The 14754-nt window shown below is 33.1% G+C and overlaps 1 protein-coding gene across 3 annotated transcripts in view; it reads left to right on the top strand.

The window, feature by feature from the left end:
* Positions 1-14754, top strand: part of LOC129797287 (adenylate cyclase type 6) — a 44214-nt gene that overhangs the window by 22148 nt on the left and 7312 nt on the right. For 2 of the 3 annotated variants that reach the window (XM_055839692.1, XM_055839691.1), the window contains exons 3-8: positions 4806-5127; positions 6335-6803; positions 11184-11368; positions 11461-11581; positions 13042-13710; positions 14188-14521. In XM_055839692.1, coding sequence (XP_055695667.1) covers positions 4806-5127; positions 6335-6803; positions 11184-11368; positions 11461-11581; positions 13042-13710; positions 14188-14521 — 2100 coding nt within the window. The remainder of the gene's footprint in view (positions 1-4805; positions 5128-6334; positions 6804-11183; positions 11369-11460; positions 11582-13041; positions 13711-14187; positions 14522-14754) is intronic. The other variant, XM_055839693.1, reaches the window with a different exon arrangement.

The following is a 14754-nucleotide window of genomic DNA, read 5'->3' as shown; positions in this document are numbered from 1 at the left end:
TGTATATAAGCGAAAGGGGGAGAAGCATAAATGAGAAAAAATTATACTTCACTCTATTTGTAAACTTGTACACATTCTTTCGTCTCTGTTTTCTTTTCCACCCTCTTCCCCAACATTGATGGCTTTAAGGGGAAGATTACTCGTGTTTTTGTACAAAAATACATCACAAACAGTGTCTGAGGCTATTTACAGAGGTGCCTGCAGAAATTACAAACTGCGTGCCACCGGGCAAAATCGATAGGTTAAGGAGCTTTTTTTGTCAACAAAATCCGACATTAAAATCGAATGAAGGAGAAAAAAGCCACTCTTAAGGGAGGATTTGACGTGAATGTTCGAATGTGTAATTTGGAGGGAGAAGACTACCCCAGAAGTGATTGAAAACAAATTTTGGTTTCAGCAAAATGTTCTCTCTCATCAGTTATACTCTCACAATCCTGCTGTGACGACAGTAAAAGCTCTCCCACTCATGGACAAAACTCTTCAAGTTACAGAAGAATCTGTCTCAGTCTATATCGGCGCGTTGAAGAAGTTGAACCATCATTCGCAGAAGATACCGCATTTTTTTAAGCGCTAAAACACGCTGAAAAGTTCCATTGTGAACGAATCCCCAAAAAAAATTGTTTTTTTTTCTAAAAGCTCTTTTGGTACACACCTTCCATTTTTCTGATTAATTTATTGTTTTACCGAATATCCCAGTGAGATTTACATTTTTTTAATCAATGCATTGTGTATGACGTTGATTGAGATTTCTACGTGGGTTTTTTGTGTACTTCAACTGTGAGGTGAAATTTGAATTTATATTTATATCCCAAATGTAAAAAAAATCCATACCCTGAATTATTATATGTGCGTGGTCCAGAAAAAAATGTAAATTTTCTGATGAACAAGAAAAAAATACGACATAAAGGAAAAGAGTTGAAAAATTTGGAGGAAAATGTGAATTTATTGTCGAAGCAACAGCCACACCATTGAATTTGCAAGTGCTAAATGGAAATGCTGCAGAAATTAAAAACAAAATCATTCGAGCAATATGTAAGTATAGCAAATGGAAGGAAAGAATGGTCCAGCGGGGATAGGGCCGCAGAGGGAGTTTAATGGGTGGAGATTAAAAGAGGGAGAGCAAAGGGACATGGGTCGGTGAAAATGTTGTTGTCTATTTGGGGGAAATTGCCGAGGGCATTTGGCGATATTAATTGTAAACGAATGATTTACCACACCATGAATTCCAGAAAATATATTATACTTGATATTTTTGGTGTCAATAAAAATCAATATGGGTATATTCCCAGTGGGTATACGCATTTCTCAGTGGACTTATACATGGTACTTCCTCAGAACACATTATTCATGTATTTTTTATGTCCCAATTTTATTCAGTTCCAACATAGAAGAATTTAAAATTCTTCGACGGATACTTGGGGTGACAAGAATCAACAGGATGGATTGAATAAACTCTTATTTGTTTCATTTGAAATATCTTTTTAGACTAAAATTTTTGTTTTAAAATTGCTTCATGTAGATTTTCTATAGAACTTTTCTCACCACATTATCATCCTGATTTTTGTTGGCGGTCCTACATGGGTCAGTAGAACCAAAAACTTTAGAGTGAGGTGGGAATAATAAAAAAAAATCATCCTGTTTACGTGATATTTTTCAAAGAAGCTTAAATGCAAAAAAGCTCTCTTAAAAAAGTACATAAACAACTTTTAAAGAAATTGCTTATGCGGTTATAAGAACGTGATAACAATAAATCTTTTTTTATTGGAAAAATTTCAGAAATTCAAGCATTGTTGTATCACCTGTCGATATGTTTTTCTGGCTTTATGGTAGACTAGATGTGGTTTTTTGTATTAGAGTGTACGGTGTGATGTGGTCTGATTTATTTTAGAAATAAACCCGTTTGTATGTGCATCCCTAATTAATGCAACTATGTACATTGTTAATATTGACGTAAAATTACAATTACTGCTACAAATATAGCCAATATCATATTATGTACACTGAACAACAGTTGCGATGCAATTAAATACAGCCGCCAAATTGCACTAACATTTTCCGCTTGATTTTCACAAGTCTCTGACGTAAGTTCCATTTTTCGTTTCTAGAAGTAATTGAACTTTTAGAAATTCTTTTCAATTTCTTTCTCGTCATTGCCATAAGTTAAGTTATATTTAACGTTAGATTGCTTTTGTGAGGCAATTTTTCTATATATTTTTCTTGCTTGAGTTCTTGAATCTAAAGCTTTTGAGCATAACATATTTGAAATGACACACTACAAATTTTCTCTTTACGGTTAAATTCAAATTGATAAATAACATGAACTTTTGCACTTGCTTGTATTCCATCTTCAATAAAAGCATAAAGCTTACCCAGTAAAATATTTTCATACAAATCAAAAGTTCTAACGACCGTTCTTGTATGTAACAAATTTATCATTGATGTAAGGAAAATGAAGGGAGCTCGGATATTTTTAAGTTAAAAATTGATTGTCTTTCAAACTCGTTGGAATTTATTATATCCTTGAATATACATTACATATACCCCAAACGAATATTTCTAAATGAAGCTTTTCCTTCATTTCCCTTCCTTTTTTTTGTACCATACTTTTCCTCTTCAAGCCACCCTCAGTTCCCATGATGGTTTACTGGTGGATTGAGAAAAAAATCACGTTCTGTAATATGTTTTTAATTCACCCTCTAGAAGGAAGCCTAAAAAACACATATATTTCGGTCTGTCGTTTTTTTGTCGTTTAGTAAAGGATAAAAAAAATAATTACATACATATATGGAAAATATGAAGGTAGGAAAATAAGACAAAACGGGATTCAATTAAAAATTCATTACTAAATCCTTTTTGGCTCCTGTAACCCTTTAAATATAACGACTGCAGTCAAGTTCTTTTAGAATATTTTTTGCAGGTACAACATTATGTCTTATAGGGACTAAATGGATTAAAAGATAAGTTATATATATGTATGTATACATATTTCCTGAGACAGGAACGAGTAGTAGAAAAAAAATATTCTATTGATTTATTTTTACTTCGAAAAAGAATAACAGATTGAGCATTGTATTATTATATTATATACCTATAGTAAATATTAAAGGAGCACATTCCTTGAGTTTACTCCCATTCGCATTTGATATTTCGAAATCTTTGTGTGGGAAAAACATCAAAAGAGTAGAAATGCAAATGTTTTATTTAAAATTTACCATCCACTCTTGGGGTATTTTTTGTGAATTAGTTCAACTTTTCGGGGAATATGGACTCAAATATAATTTTCAACGAGGATGCCATGTCGTTTTTCTGTTTCACCAGTTTGTTTTCATAATTTGTGAAATAAATTAAAGAAAAGGGTTTTCATTTGAGGGTGCTATTTGATTAAGAAAATCATGTACCTTTTTGCTTTTGAATTTTGTAGACAGATTTTCACATTTTCTATCCTGAAAATATACCTACATATATCTATATTTAGACATAGAGCTTACCATTTAATGTTTGTCTATGTATCGGTCCGTGAAAGCATGTTGTCGTATTTGTAATTTTATCACGCTTGTATAATTATTTTAAATTAGCAGAGCATAACATAAACGACGTATCGAATGATACGGGAGATGGATTGTGTGGTGATATTTTCAATTAAAATGTGCAGCACCGAGCAAAAGTGATTCGTTTGAAATGAGCTGATGGAAAATATTTGTTAAATTGCAGCATTTAATTAACTTTTGAAATTCTAAATCTATAATAAAATTCCATAAGTTACTTCAATATCATCAATCATAACATTTCACACTTTTTTCTTCAACAAGGACTATTTTGAATTTTCTTTAAATAAATATTATACCTTTATATATTTAATATATAAGTACCTATATTAAGTTAGACATTCAGCCACTTAATTATTTATTTTAGCTATCCCTTCATTAAATGTTGTTCACCCAAATGGTGTGTTTTCGGTGAATGGAAAATGAACACAACATAAATGTATCAAAGTATACATAGCTATGTACCCTCCAAGACTATGCAAAGAATTTTATCAACGCGATAATTAGCATAATTTCGAAGTGAGAACAATTGAGTTTGTGATCTCCATGGAAGTTTGCTAATGCCTTGCGACTGATGCTTGGAGTCTTGAGGGTGTTGGCATTGCCTCCATAAAAAATACAAAACATTTCGAGAGAATTTGTATTAGAACGTTGAGCTTCCTTGTAATGTTGGATTTTAATTATAAAGAACAAACTCTCCCTTGCTTGCATGTCAATGAGGATACATTTGGAAAATGTCTCGAAAGCTAATTTCCACGATGAACCATAATATTCGTATATGCAATTTAATTTTATTAATTTTTTTCTTCACCACTACAGCCTTGAAAATAATTTCGTCTACAGCACTTCTTGAATATTCAAGTGTGCGACTTATATAAATGATTTTTCATAAACAGGGACGTGACTCAAAGAAATTACTCTTTGATGTATAACTTTGAATTACAAATTAACTTAAATAATTTATTAGTGAATACTGTAGAAGTAAATTCTCTGCGAATTTTTTCTTCTCCTTTTTTTATAAGACATAATAATTTATTAGATCAAATTAAAGGTCTTGTAAGTCTTCTTTCTAGAACGTGTGTAAGAAATCAACACATGCGAGAATTAAGCAATACCCCACATATTAATTAATGGCTCTATTTCAATTATCCGTATACATGCGTTGTTTTCTTATAAACATGTTGTGTATTTATATATACATATATAGTACCATATGACATAAATAGTATAGCTAAAAGTCCTTGTATCCCTTCTTAATAGGATACAACAGTCAGGAAAACGGGATTCACTCGGCGTGCGGCTTCCCTGCGACAGACGAGAACAGCTCAAGTGTCACTAGAGCTCCAAGTGCCACCCACATCCTGGGCGCCAATGGTGAATAGTAGTACTCTCAAGAAATCCAACTGGGAGGTGATCGAACATTTCAACACAGGACCCAAGGGACGTGGGTCCGTTAGTAGTAGCCTAATTGCCATTGGGGTGACAAAGTGCAACCTCGACGACTCTCTCGGTTCAAATTTCTCTGGATCCACGTGCAACAGTCCCATGGCAAATCGAGAAGTTAATCAACGACTATTACCTGGTAATTAGTTCACATTTTCCTTTCTTTATTTTCTCGTCCAACTGATTTACCCTCTATGTACCACCTGCTATTTTATCTCTCTATTTTTTTCATCATCCATGTGGGGGTGAAGTGAAGTGTTTTGAACGTGAAAGAAAGCTCATTAAAAGCTCACTCTCATATTGAACTAGCAAATTATTTTCTCTCCATTCATTCGCTTTAACTAACAGATGAAAATGAAAGAAAGAAGATATCATACATTAGGAATATAAAGGCTAATTATACTTCAGAATAAGACCTTAAACAGCTTCAGAGTTAGCCATAGAAAGTAGACTCCTTCATTAAATTAGCAAAGAACTCACAAACTCATACACAAAGTAATGGTTCAGCTTATTGTTTTTCCGCGTTTTAGTGACAATTATCGGAATAATTATCTGAGCATCTGATGATTCATTATATCTAATATTTGTCCCATTTAATTGATTTTCTCTTATTGTTGACAAGATACATATATAATAATGTACGATATTCATTTTATTAGATTTTTATCTCCCATATTAAAATTAGTTTTTTGCCATATTATTGTACAATTAAATCTACAGAAAGAGAATTGCTTAGTTTTAATTATTTAATTTGAATTTTCTTTTTTTTTTTCAATTATCAATCAAACGTCGCCCTCGAAAAAAATCTCACTTCAATTTACTGGCTAATGCAATATAAGTATGGGACATTCTAATCTTCTTTTAAAAACATTATCCTGATTGAAAAAGTTTTAAAACGTATTCCATATAGTCATTATATCGATTTCGTCAAGATTTCTCATCTGAGGAGGATGATCGATGTCTATAATATGGTTTCTGCTGGAGAACAACCAAACAATGCTCCATGTTCCTTCAATGCGTGATACATATTGTAAAGAAAAAAAAGTCAAATTCTGAGTGAGATTTCGGTGATTTGTGGGGGGAAAAAGTTGTATTTGTGTTAGAATAAGTAAATGCGAGAAAAACTGCAGGGTTCAATTTTCTTTTCCTTCACCCTCAGCTATCTCACTGTCAATTCTTTCTCGCATTTGTAATCAATTTATTTGAAGTCTCAAATTGTATTTGATGTTAAATATTGATTTCTCTGTCCTATTTCATTCTTTTTCCTTCACATTCCTTCCAATTCTTTACATTAATTACTTACATACTTTTTTCTTGGATTTGATTGAAAATTTCATGCTTAACAGCGGACGAATCGAGGGAACAAGAAGCTCTCTTCAGGAATGAGAATGGGTCAAAAACCTCGTTTTGGTATCGTCTCAACAAACTAATTATCCAAATGTGCAGTAGCCATCAATTTAAGAATCTACAAGTGGAAATGCTATATCAGCGGTACTTCCTTCGGATGAACCAGAGCAACACAACACACATTGTGGCCCTTTTATTGGCATTAGTGCTGATTCTTTCTATCATCTACATCTTCTTCGCCATTACACCCTGGGGTTTCATGTCAAATACGGCTGATGCCACATTCAATAGTACAAGACTTCCCACACTCTATAATTCAAATGCAGCCATTTCGAGCGATGATGCAAAGATTCTTCTCGACATCACAGATTCCGAACAGATACATGTAATTGATGGCAACACATTTAGTGCTCTGGAAAAAAATTTGACTGGAAGTCATTCTGTATCGATGAGGGAACAATTGCACAGGTAACGTTAACATTTTACCTTCATAAATGTTATGTGGCTTGCCTCTAGGGTACTTTCGATAAATGCATTTCACTTGTATGGATACAATAAAACATTCGGATTGAACATGATTTATTGTGATGCGGTACTCAAAAAATGCGCATATTATATACAATTTAAATACACTTATATTTATAACATATAATGAAAAACATTTACATTGAATTATGCCAATTGAACAATAATTCAATTGATTATCTACTTCCATTTCAATAAAAACCGACAGCCAAAAGCAAAAATTGTTTTTTTTGTATATATAGCTATATCTATTTGTTTCTTCTATCCTCAACATCCTTTTAATAAGTCTGTTGTTTTTATGTAGGTAATTATTAGTTTTCTGGATTTGATTTAATTATTTACCAGAATTTTCAATTAAATAAAGGGTTATTATTTTTTTTATTAATAATTAAAATAATGCATATTGTGTATTAAATTTTTCGATAAAATTCACATTCAGAAATGGGATGATGTTAATATAAATATGCCATCATAAACAATTCAACTCTATCCCTATTATAAACACGTATAAATTTACTAATTAATGGTTCTGAAAGTTGTTGTGCTTTCGTGGGAAAAACATGAAGTTTATTTTCTTTTGAAGTATATTATACCATAGGAAAAACAACTCATCTCTTGACTGTAATAATTTTCAGTAGTCTCACATGAAGTTCAACACTTCAGGAGTTTAAATTTACTTCCAGAATAATTTGTTCTTACCCCAAGATGCAATTACATAATTTAATTACGGTTATAAAATGTGCTGTGCTAATTAATACCCCACTATGATCTTTCAACATCAAGTGGATCAAGTGTCGTATTTCATGTCTTGAATCAAGACTCTTCCACCCCCACACACACAATACCATATATAGGATTTGTGACACTTGTCTTGCATGTCAGAGGCCAAAATCCAACTATTTCCATCACATTTTTTCGGGAAACATTTTTTTTAGGCCATGTCAACCGTCTATGATGGACATTTGGATTGAAATAAAACCACTTATTATCGTCATCTTTGACCCACACATTTATCCTCTCTTGGCACTATTTGTTTTTCTTCTTTTTGTTGTTCTATGCCACACACACATAAGTCACCTCTCTGATGGTTTTCTGAGAAGTGGACGTGTAATCGATATAAGAAGAATTTCTAATTTCCACTGTTCCACGTGATGTGTAATATTTATAATGTGTAATATCTATACATATTACGTTTACGTACATATCTACATATGTTAATGATTTTGCTCTGAATTAGCTAATTTGTCTGAAATATTTGTTCTACCATCTTCATTAGGTATTGTCGTATGGAATGAGGAAAATTGGTGCGAAACACGCACCCACTGGGTGATGGGGGTGGGGAATTTGCTAAAATATAAAGTGAAAGAAATCTATTAGGAACAATTTTCAATGTGAGTTCACCCCCCGCGTCTGAGAAAGTTTCAAAAGATTTTAGATAAGAATTTAATTTCTCGTGAAAATTTGAATATCATTTTCGCCTTGAGTGTGTAGATGGGCTTAATATTTTCTTCAAATACGTTGATTGATTTTAAATTCATATTTTCAAATCCTCTTAATTGAAAACTTCAAACAAATTTGAATATAAAGATACTTATGTATAATAATCAATTTGGATTATTGTTAAATGGTTATGTCACGGCTTATATTTATTATAAGTTATCCAGTTGCATTCCTAGTATAGATTTACAAAATTATAACTTCCCATTTTTTTATTTTGATTTATATTTCAGTTTTGACTATTAAAACTAATGGAATGGAAATTTTAATTAATATTTCCTTTCGTTTATAAAATATATCAAATGCGTTCAAATTGGGAAAAAAGTTAATTTAATTTATGCAAAGTTATCTGTTAGATTAATAAAAATTCAGCATACTTTTTACTGCGTTAAAAAACAAGTTGGTTGACAGGTAAACTTATATGTGTGTTAAATATTTAAAGATATATAGACTTAAAAAGGTTTTTTTTTTTTAAATTTTCTAGAGTTATTATTATTATTTTTATTTTAGTCGAGACCTAAAACATGCTCGTTAATTCCAACAATAGCTTGTAAAAAAATTATCATCCAGAGCCTATTAAAAGTTTCAATGTTGGGTAAAGGCAAAATCAAAATGCTCAACTTTTTCCTGGCAATATGAAACCTAAAACTACCCCGAGGGTGTCACATTTATTCCATTTTTTTCACTCTGCCTGGTGCCCCACTAAAATGTTTCAATGTGAAAAGCTTCCAATACTGAGTGAGTGGCTATATTAAAAAATGAAATAAAATGAAATCACGAGGAAATAAAATTTCAGAGAATTTATTTTATAACATCTACCTGCTTACTATTTGTGACTTTTTACTGATTCCCATTTTTCTCTTTAAAAATATATATTTAGAATTTATGTAGTTTCAATCATGCTTGTAACTTTTCATTCGATAATACATATATGTATGTATATAGAAAGAAAACTGTTTCACGGTGATTCTATTTTCTCTTTCACATTCCTAGTCCCACATACAAGTAGTTTCGTGAATTTTTAATTTAAAATACGAAGAATGAATTTACGGGGCATTTCCTTATAAGAGTATAGACACATGTACATATGTGTATATAATTCTGCAGGTACTGAAGAGGAAATTGTCAAGAAAAGATCAAAGAGAACTTTTCGAGACGAAAAGAATCTGCCTTGTGGTTCAATTTAAATTCTCTCGTCAAGGGAAAAATTGTCTCTGCGTGGAAAGCTTTTGGATAAGTTTAAATATGTATCACGCTTACTCAGAGTAGAAGTTGTGCACGATGACTCGGAGAGTTTTCTCAAGAAGTGGTAAATAATTGAATTTCTCAGTGATTTCGTACGAAAAATTGAAAATTTAACAGAAAACTTCTGTTACGGCGACATGAATTTCTTAAAGTCTTTTTAGCTGGGATTTTTTTTCTCTCTCTCTCTTAGTGAGGTGTATAAATATTGCCTGATAAAATACTTACTGTCCTATATTATTAAAATTTTCTCCTCGAAATAGATATCGTAAATACATTCAATTTAATATTTACCTACAATTAAGTTGCTTTTGGAGTGTGTGGGCCAGTATTGAATTTCTTAATTTCCTTAGTTGGAATTTTCAATTAGATTCCTCCTTGTGTAGAAATTCTATCAACACCCCCTGTAAATTGTGTATTGCTTTGGTGAGATTTTCCGGTAATTCTGTTGATATTGAAACCATTTCTGGGTGTTAATAGGCAAATATCTACTACAGTATTGATCGAACAAACCACATCCTTTTCGTTTGGGATCTCTTCCTTCTAACCCAGTGAACCCTTTCTGTCTAACCACAAAATCATCCATATGATATTGTCTCTATGTATGTATATAAAACAATAATCTCTATATTGCTCATCGGTATGATAAATCATACCTCAATATAATTTATGTGTTTCACGCTTCGGTTCCACTTTAATTATATTTTGGCTCACAGTATTTCGTGAACATCAATAAACAAATATACCCCGTGATGAGGAGTTAAGGAATTTTAACCATTAATTTTATGCGGTGATAAAATTACGGGGTCTTTTGGGATCTCTTTTTTGGAAATTTAGTTATTTTATGTACCACGATGTACGTGGAATTCCGTAAATACACCCAATTTTTTTATACCCTTGATTTGTTAAAAATTCACGGACAATTCAATTAATAAAAAATACCCTTTCATTTCTCCGCAACACTCAATTCTTTCTACTTAATAAATTGAATGATGAATTTTTAAATCCTTTTTCCGAGAGTAGCAAAACGATAAGAAAATAAGAGCTTTTTCAGATTTTTCCTATTTCCCCCTTTTTTGGTATTTTGTTGAGCGTAGGATGAGGTGGTGGGAAAAGGAGATAAAATGGTATCCTTTGAATTTGTTAGTGCGGGAGATTTTAAAGAAAAAGTTATTTTCTTTCTCTGTCATATAATTCCAATGGGGGTAATCGCGAGATAAATTGATTTATATAAATTAATATTTCGGCTCCTTGGTAACTTCCTTCCTCAATATCTCTCCCTTGTGACCTTTTTCCTGCTCATTTTTCATTCTTTATCGCTCTTTCATGCGGTGAGAGAAAATTTTTCTTTTCCCACTCCGCAACTTCAATCAATTTCCATATGATGAGAATGAAGAAGGAAGACAAACAGGAAATTTTATCACAAAACTCTCGAAAGATTAATATCGAAGGCATTTTTTATACAGTCTACGGGTCCTTATGTTTGGGAAAGAAACACAAGACTCAAGTATACAAGAAAAAAAATATATGAGCGGAGGAAAATCAAGGAAAATAATTCACAACGAGGGTCCCGGCTCTTTTCAGATTCACTGTGCTACTGGATGAGACAACATTGGCAAACAATGCCACGAGCAACCAGAGTTGGAACACAAGTTGGAGGACTGAGCATGAGGAAAAGTTTGCGGAGAACTCCAGGAATTCATCTGACCAATTCACAAGCATTTTGCCATCAATTATTACCCTAATTGCCTGTGCTGTAGTTTACATCTGTAAGTGTCGTACAATTAATTTGATCAATTTCCCATGTATATTATTGTATTCATTTTAATGCTACATCCTCTTCTTCCAACAACCCCTACAGTTCTTCTTATTGCTCTTTCGAAGCCCGCAATCAATGAAGTATTTTTAGTCTTAGTGTCTTATGCCATTATCGCAACTTTCTTCGCCATTGAAGTGTGTCTCTCGTTAACCAATTACTACAGGTAAGGATGAAAGTGAATATTTAATCACCAACTCTTCTTATGTTTCACACTTTGCGAATTTAAGGGTGTGATGGCAAAAGTCAAATTTGTTGGATGGGTTGGTTGAGATTTTCATCATTATTTTTCTTTTATTTTTATTCTGAACAAAGTATCACATTCCATAACGATCCACACAAAATATTCTATTGTGTGGAGTTGCCAATTTGAAGAGTCTGTCTATACCTAATAATGATTTTCCATGCTCATAGACTTCCCAGATACTTTGAGTAATCCCTTTAATGCCTAGTATTATTATAGTACAGCTTGTTTTATTCACAGCATTGTACAAAGAACTTAACTATACACATTACAAAGCTTTTATGCATAAATTATAACAACCCACATTACACTATATCCTTCTACATATTTATACATAATCGTTTAATTAAAATTCCTCTCTAATTGAGGGTTTTAATGTCTTGGGTTTCAAAATTCTTCTGATGGTGATAGAGGAAAAACATTTAGATTGTATCATTCTTAGTTATGATGATTCTTTTACTAATTCCATATAAAGTGTTTTTGACAACAAATAACCCGAACAAAAACGTTCCTCCTTTCTCAGGATTAATCCCTAGCTATAGCAGATTTTTTATAAATATATATCGCCACGTGTTCTAATTCAATGAGAAATCGTAACTTGAACGACAAAAAGAAACCCTATCCACTTAAACCTCTCGTCCAGAATAATTTCTACAGTTATAGTGGGAGTTTCTTCCTCAACACAATCTGTGCCTTCTTCAAGGGATTAAGTGTTCATTGTCGAGAAACAGAGAGTCAATGGACACTTAATACACACAGAAAGACTCAGAGAGTGTCACAAACGAATGGAAGAGCTTTTCTCACACAGCATACTTCTTGTTCTTTGAAAAGCGGTTTAGATAGAAGTTTCTGTCTCTAATGTTGGATTAGTGCGTGAATTTGGTAAAAGAAACTATGTATAAGAAATACGAGAAAAATGATACAAAAGCGTATCCTTAACGAATGCGTGAAAAATAAAATTCACGAATTGCTCGTTAAAATTTAAGAGATATCGTCTTTCCATTTCCATATCTATACCAATTGAAACGTACATTCACACCATTCACTCGGGGAATAGGTTTATTTGACTGTAAAAAATCTTCATACCATTTGAAAAGCTCGATATCACAGAGGAAAAAAAATAGAGAGATAAAAAATTGTGTGTCTCTTTAAAGAATTCAAAATGATTCCCCCAATACAATATGGGAAACATTTTTGGCATTCGAAATGTTTATTTGGCCCAAAGCTGGGAATTATATATCTTTCGTGAGAGGAAGGATCTGACAATTTGATTTTGCCCATATCTTTTAAGGTGTGGTGTGACACAGTGAAGCTTTCCAATCTATCGCCTCGAGTGATTACTTTACAGGTCCCTAATGTACTTGTCGTTTTTCCCCGGACAGAGAGATACATAGCGTAAATGGGAGCACATTGATTTTTGTCTACTTGACTTATGCAATGCTGCCGGTGAGGCTTAGGGAGGCTATCGTGGGTGGATGTTTCCTAACTATAGCACACATTATCATAGATACGTGCGTTATAGAGAGGGAGTGGCAACACATTGTGTCCACTGCAATTGCTCTCATTTGCATTAACCTCGCTGGTGCATACACACATTGGCCACGTGAAAAAGCTCAAAGAAAGGCATTTCTGGAGACACGGCAGTGCATTGAAGCCCGTCTCAGGACTCAGCGAGAAAATCAGCAACAGGAGCGCCTCTTACTATCTGTTCTACCGCGGCATGTGGCCATGGAGATGAAGGATGATATTGCTGGCCAGCCACGAGAGGCACAATTTCATAAAATCTATATCCAGCGCCACGACAATGTATCCATCCTTTTTGCCGATATTTGTGGCTTCACAAGCCTCTCGGACCAATGTACAGCCGAAGAGCTAGTGAGGTTGCTCAATGAGCTTTTTGCACGCTTCGATCGACTTGCTTCTGAGCACCACTGCCTAAGAATAAAACTCCTCGGTGATTGCTACTACTGTGTATCAGGACTACCCGAAGCAAGGCCAGATCATGCTCACTGTGCTGTAGAAATGGGACTTGACATGATTGATGCTATTGCGTAAGTTTTTTGCACTTTTAACTAATTCTTTTTGATTTTATTGTAAGGAAATATTGTAATAATAACAGTGGATTTTTGATCCTACACAACATTCGATTCTCGAACAATCAGAAAGTTTTTTAAATAGCAATATTCATACATTTCAATATTGATCTTATCAAATCAATATATAATATTGCGAAGGTACTTTTGATGTTGGAGATTTTATTTAAAACTCTTCAGGCTATATAAATGTGAAGTAATAAAGGATAATAACCTTCCAGTAATGAAAAAAATAATCTCAAATATACAATTTATTTGAGTTTTGCAATATTTTAACAAAAATAAATATTCCTATATAAATTGTATTGCGAATATCAAAATTAATTTCATTTCCTTCATGTTTATTTATGAAAACTAAATAAGGATTTTCTGTTGTTTTACGTATAGTAGGAAATTTTTTTGTAGATCTGTATGGAAAACTAAAATTTATTTCAGTCTTGTTCGGGAGGTGATGGCTGTGAATGTGAACATGCGAGTTGGAATTCACACAGGACGCGTCCACTGTGGCGTTTTGGGTCTTAAGAAATGGCAATTCGACGTGTGGTCCAACGACGTGACACTGGCCAATCACATGGAAAGTGGCGGAATACCCGGACGTGTGCACATTACGAAGGAGACACTAAAATGCTTGGACGGGGATTATGAAGTAGAGGAGGGCCGTGGCTGTGAGAGGAATGCCTACCTTAAGGACCATCAAATTGAGACATTTCTCATTGTGCCCGGTGACACGTACCAGCAGGTTTGTCCTCAACAAGGGGTTCACTCCAGGGTATTTATCACATCACAAGACTAATGTTGCACGACATATATTGGCGAATGCCATGTTTTATGCGTCCTCAGTGGATGTTGTTGATTCGAGAATGTTTGATCCATTTAAATATTGGCTAAAGCTTCAAATTAAATTCCTCGATACGACGTAACTTTTAATTAACTTAAATGCTGTATTTGACTGTATTTAAAATTTACACACTTCATATTATTTAAAAGTTTTTTTTTCTATTT

Source organism: Lutzomyia longipalpis, chromosome 1 (assembly GCF_024334085.1).
Source record: "Lutzomyia longipalpis isolate SR_M1_2022 chromosome 1, ASM2433408v1".
In the NCBI taxonomy this organism is placed as follows: Eukaryota; Metazoa; Arthropoda; class Insecta; order Diptera; family Psychodidae; genus Lutzomyia; species Lutzomyia longipalpis.
The sequence above is the reverse complement of the archived record's forward strand: the minus strand, read 5'-3'. Positions and strand labels throughout refer to the sequence as shown.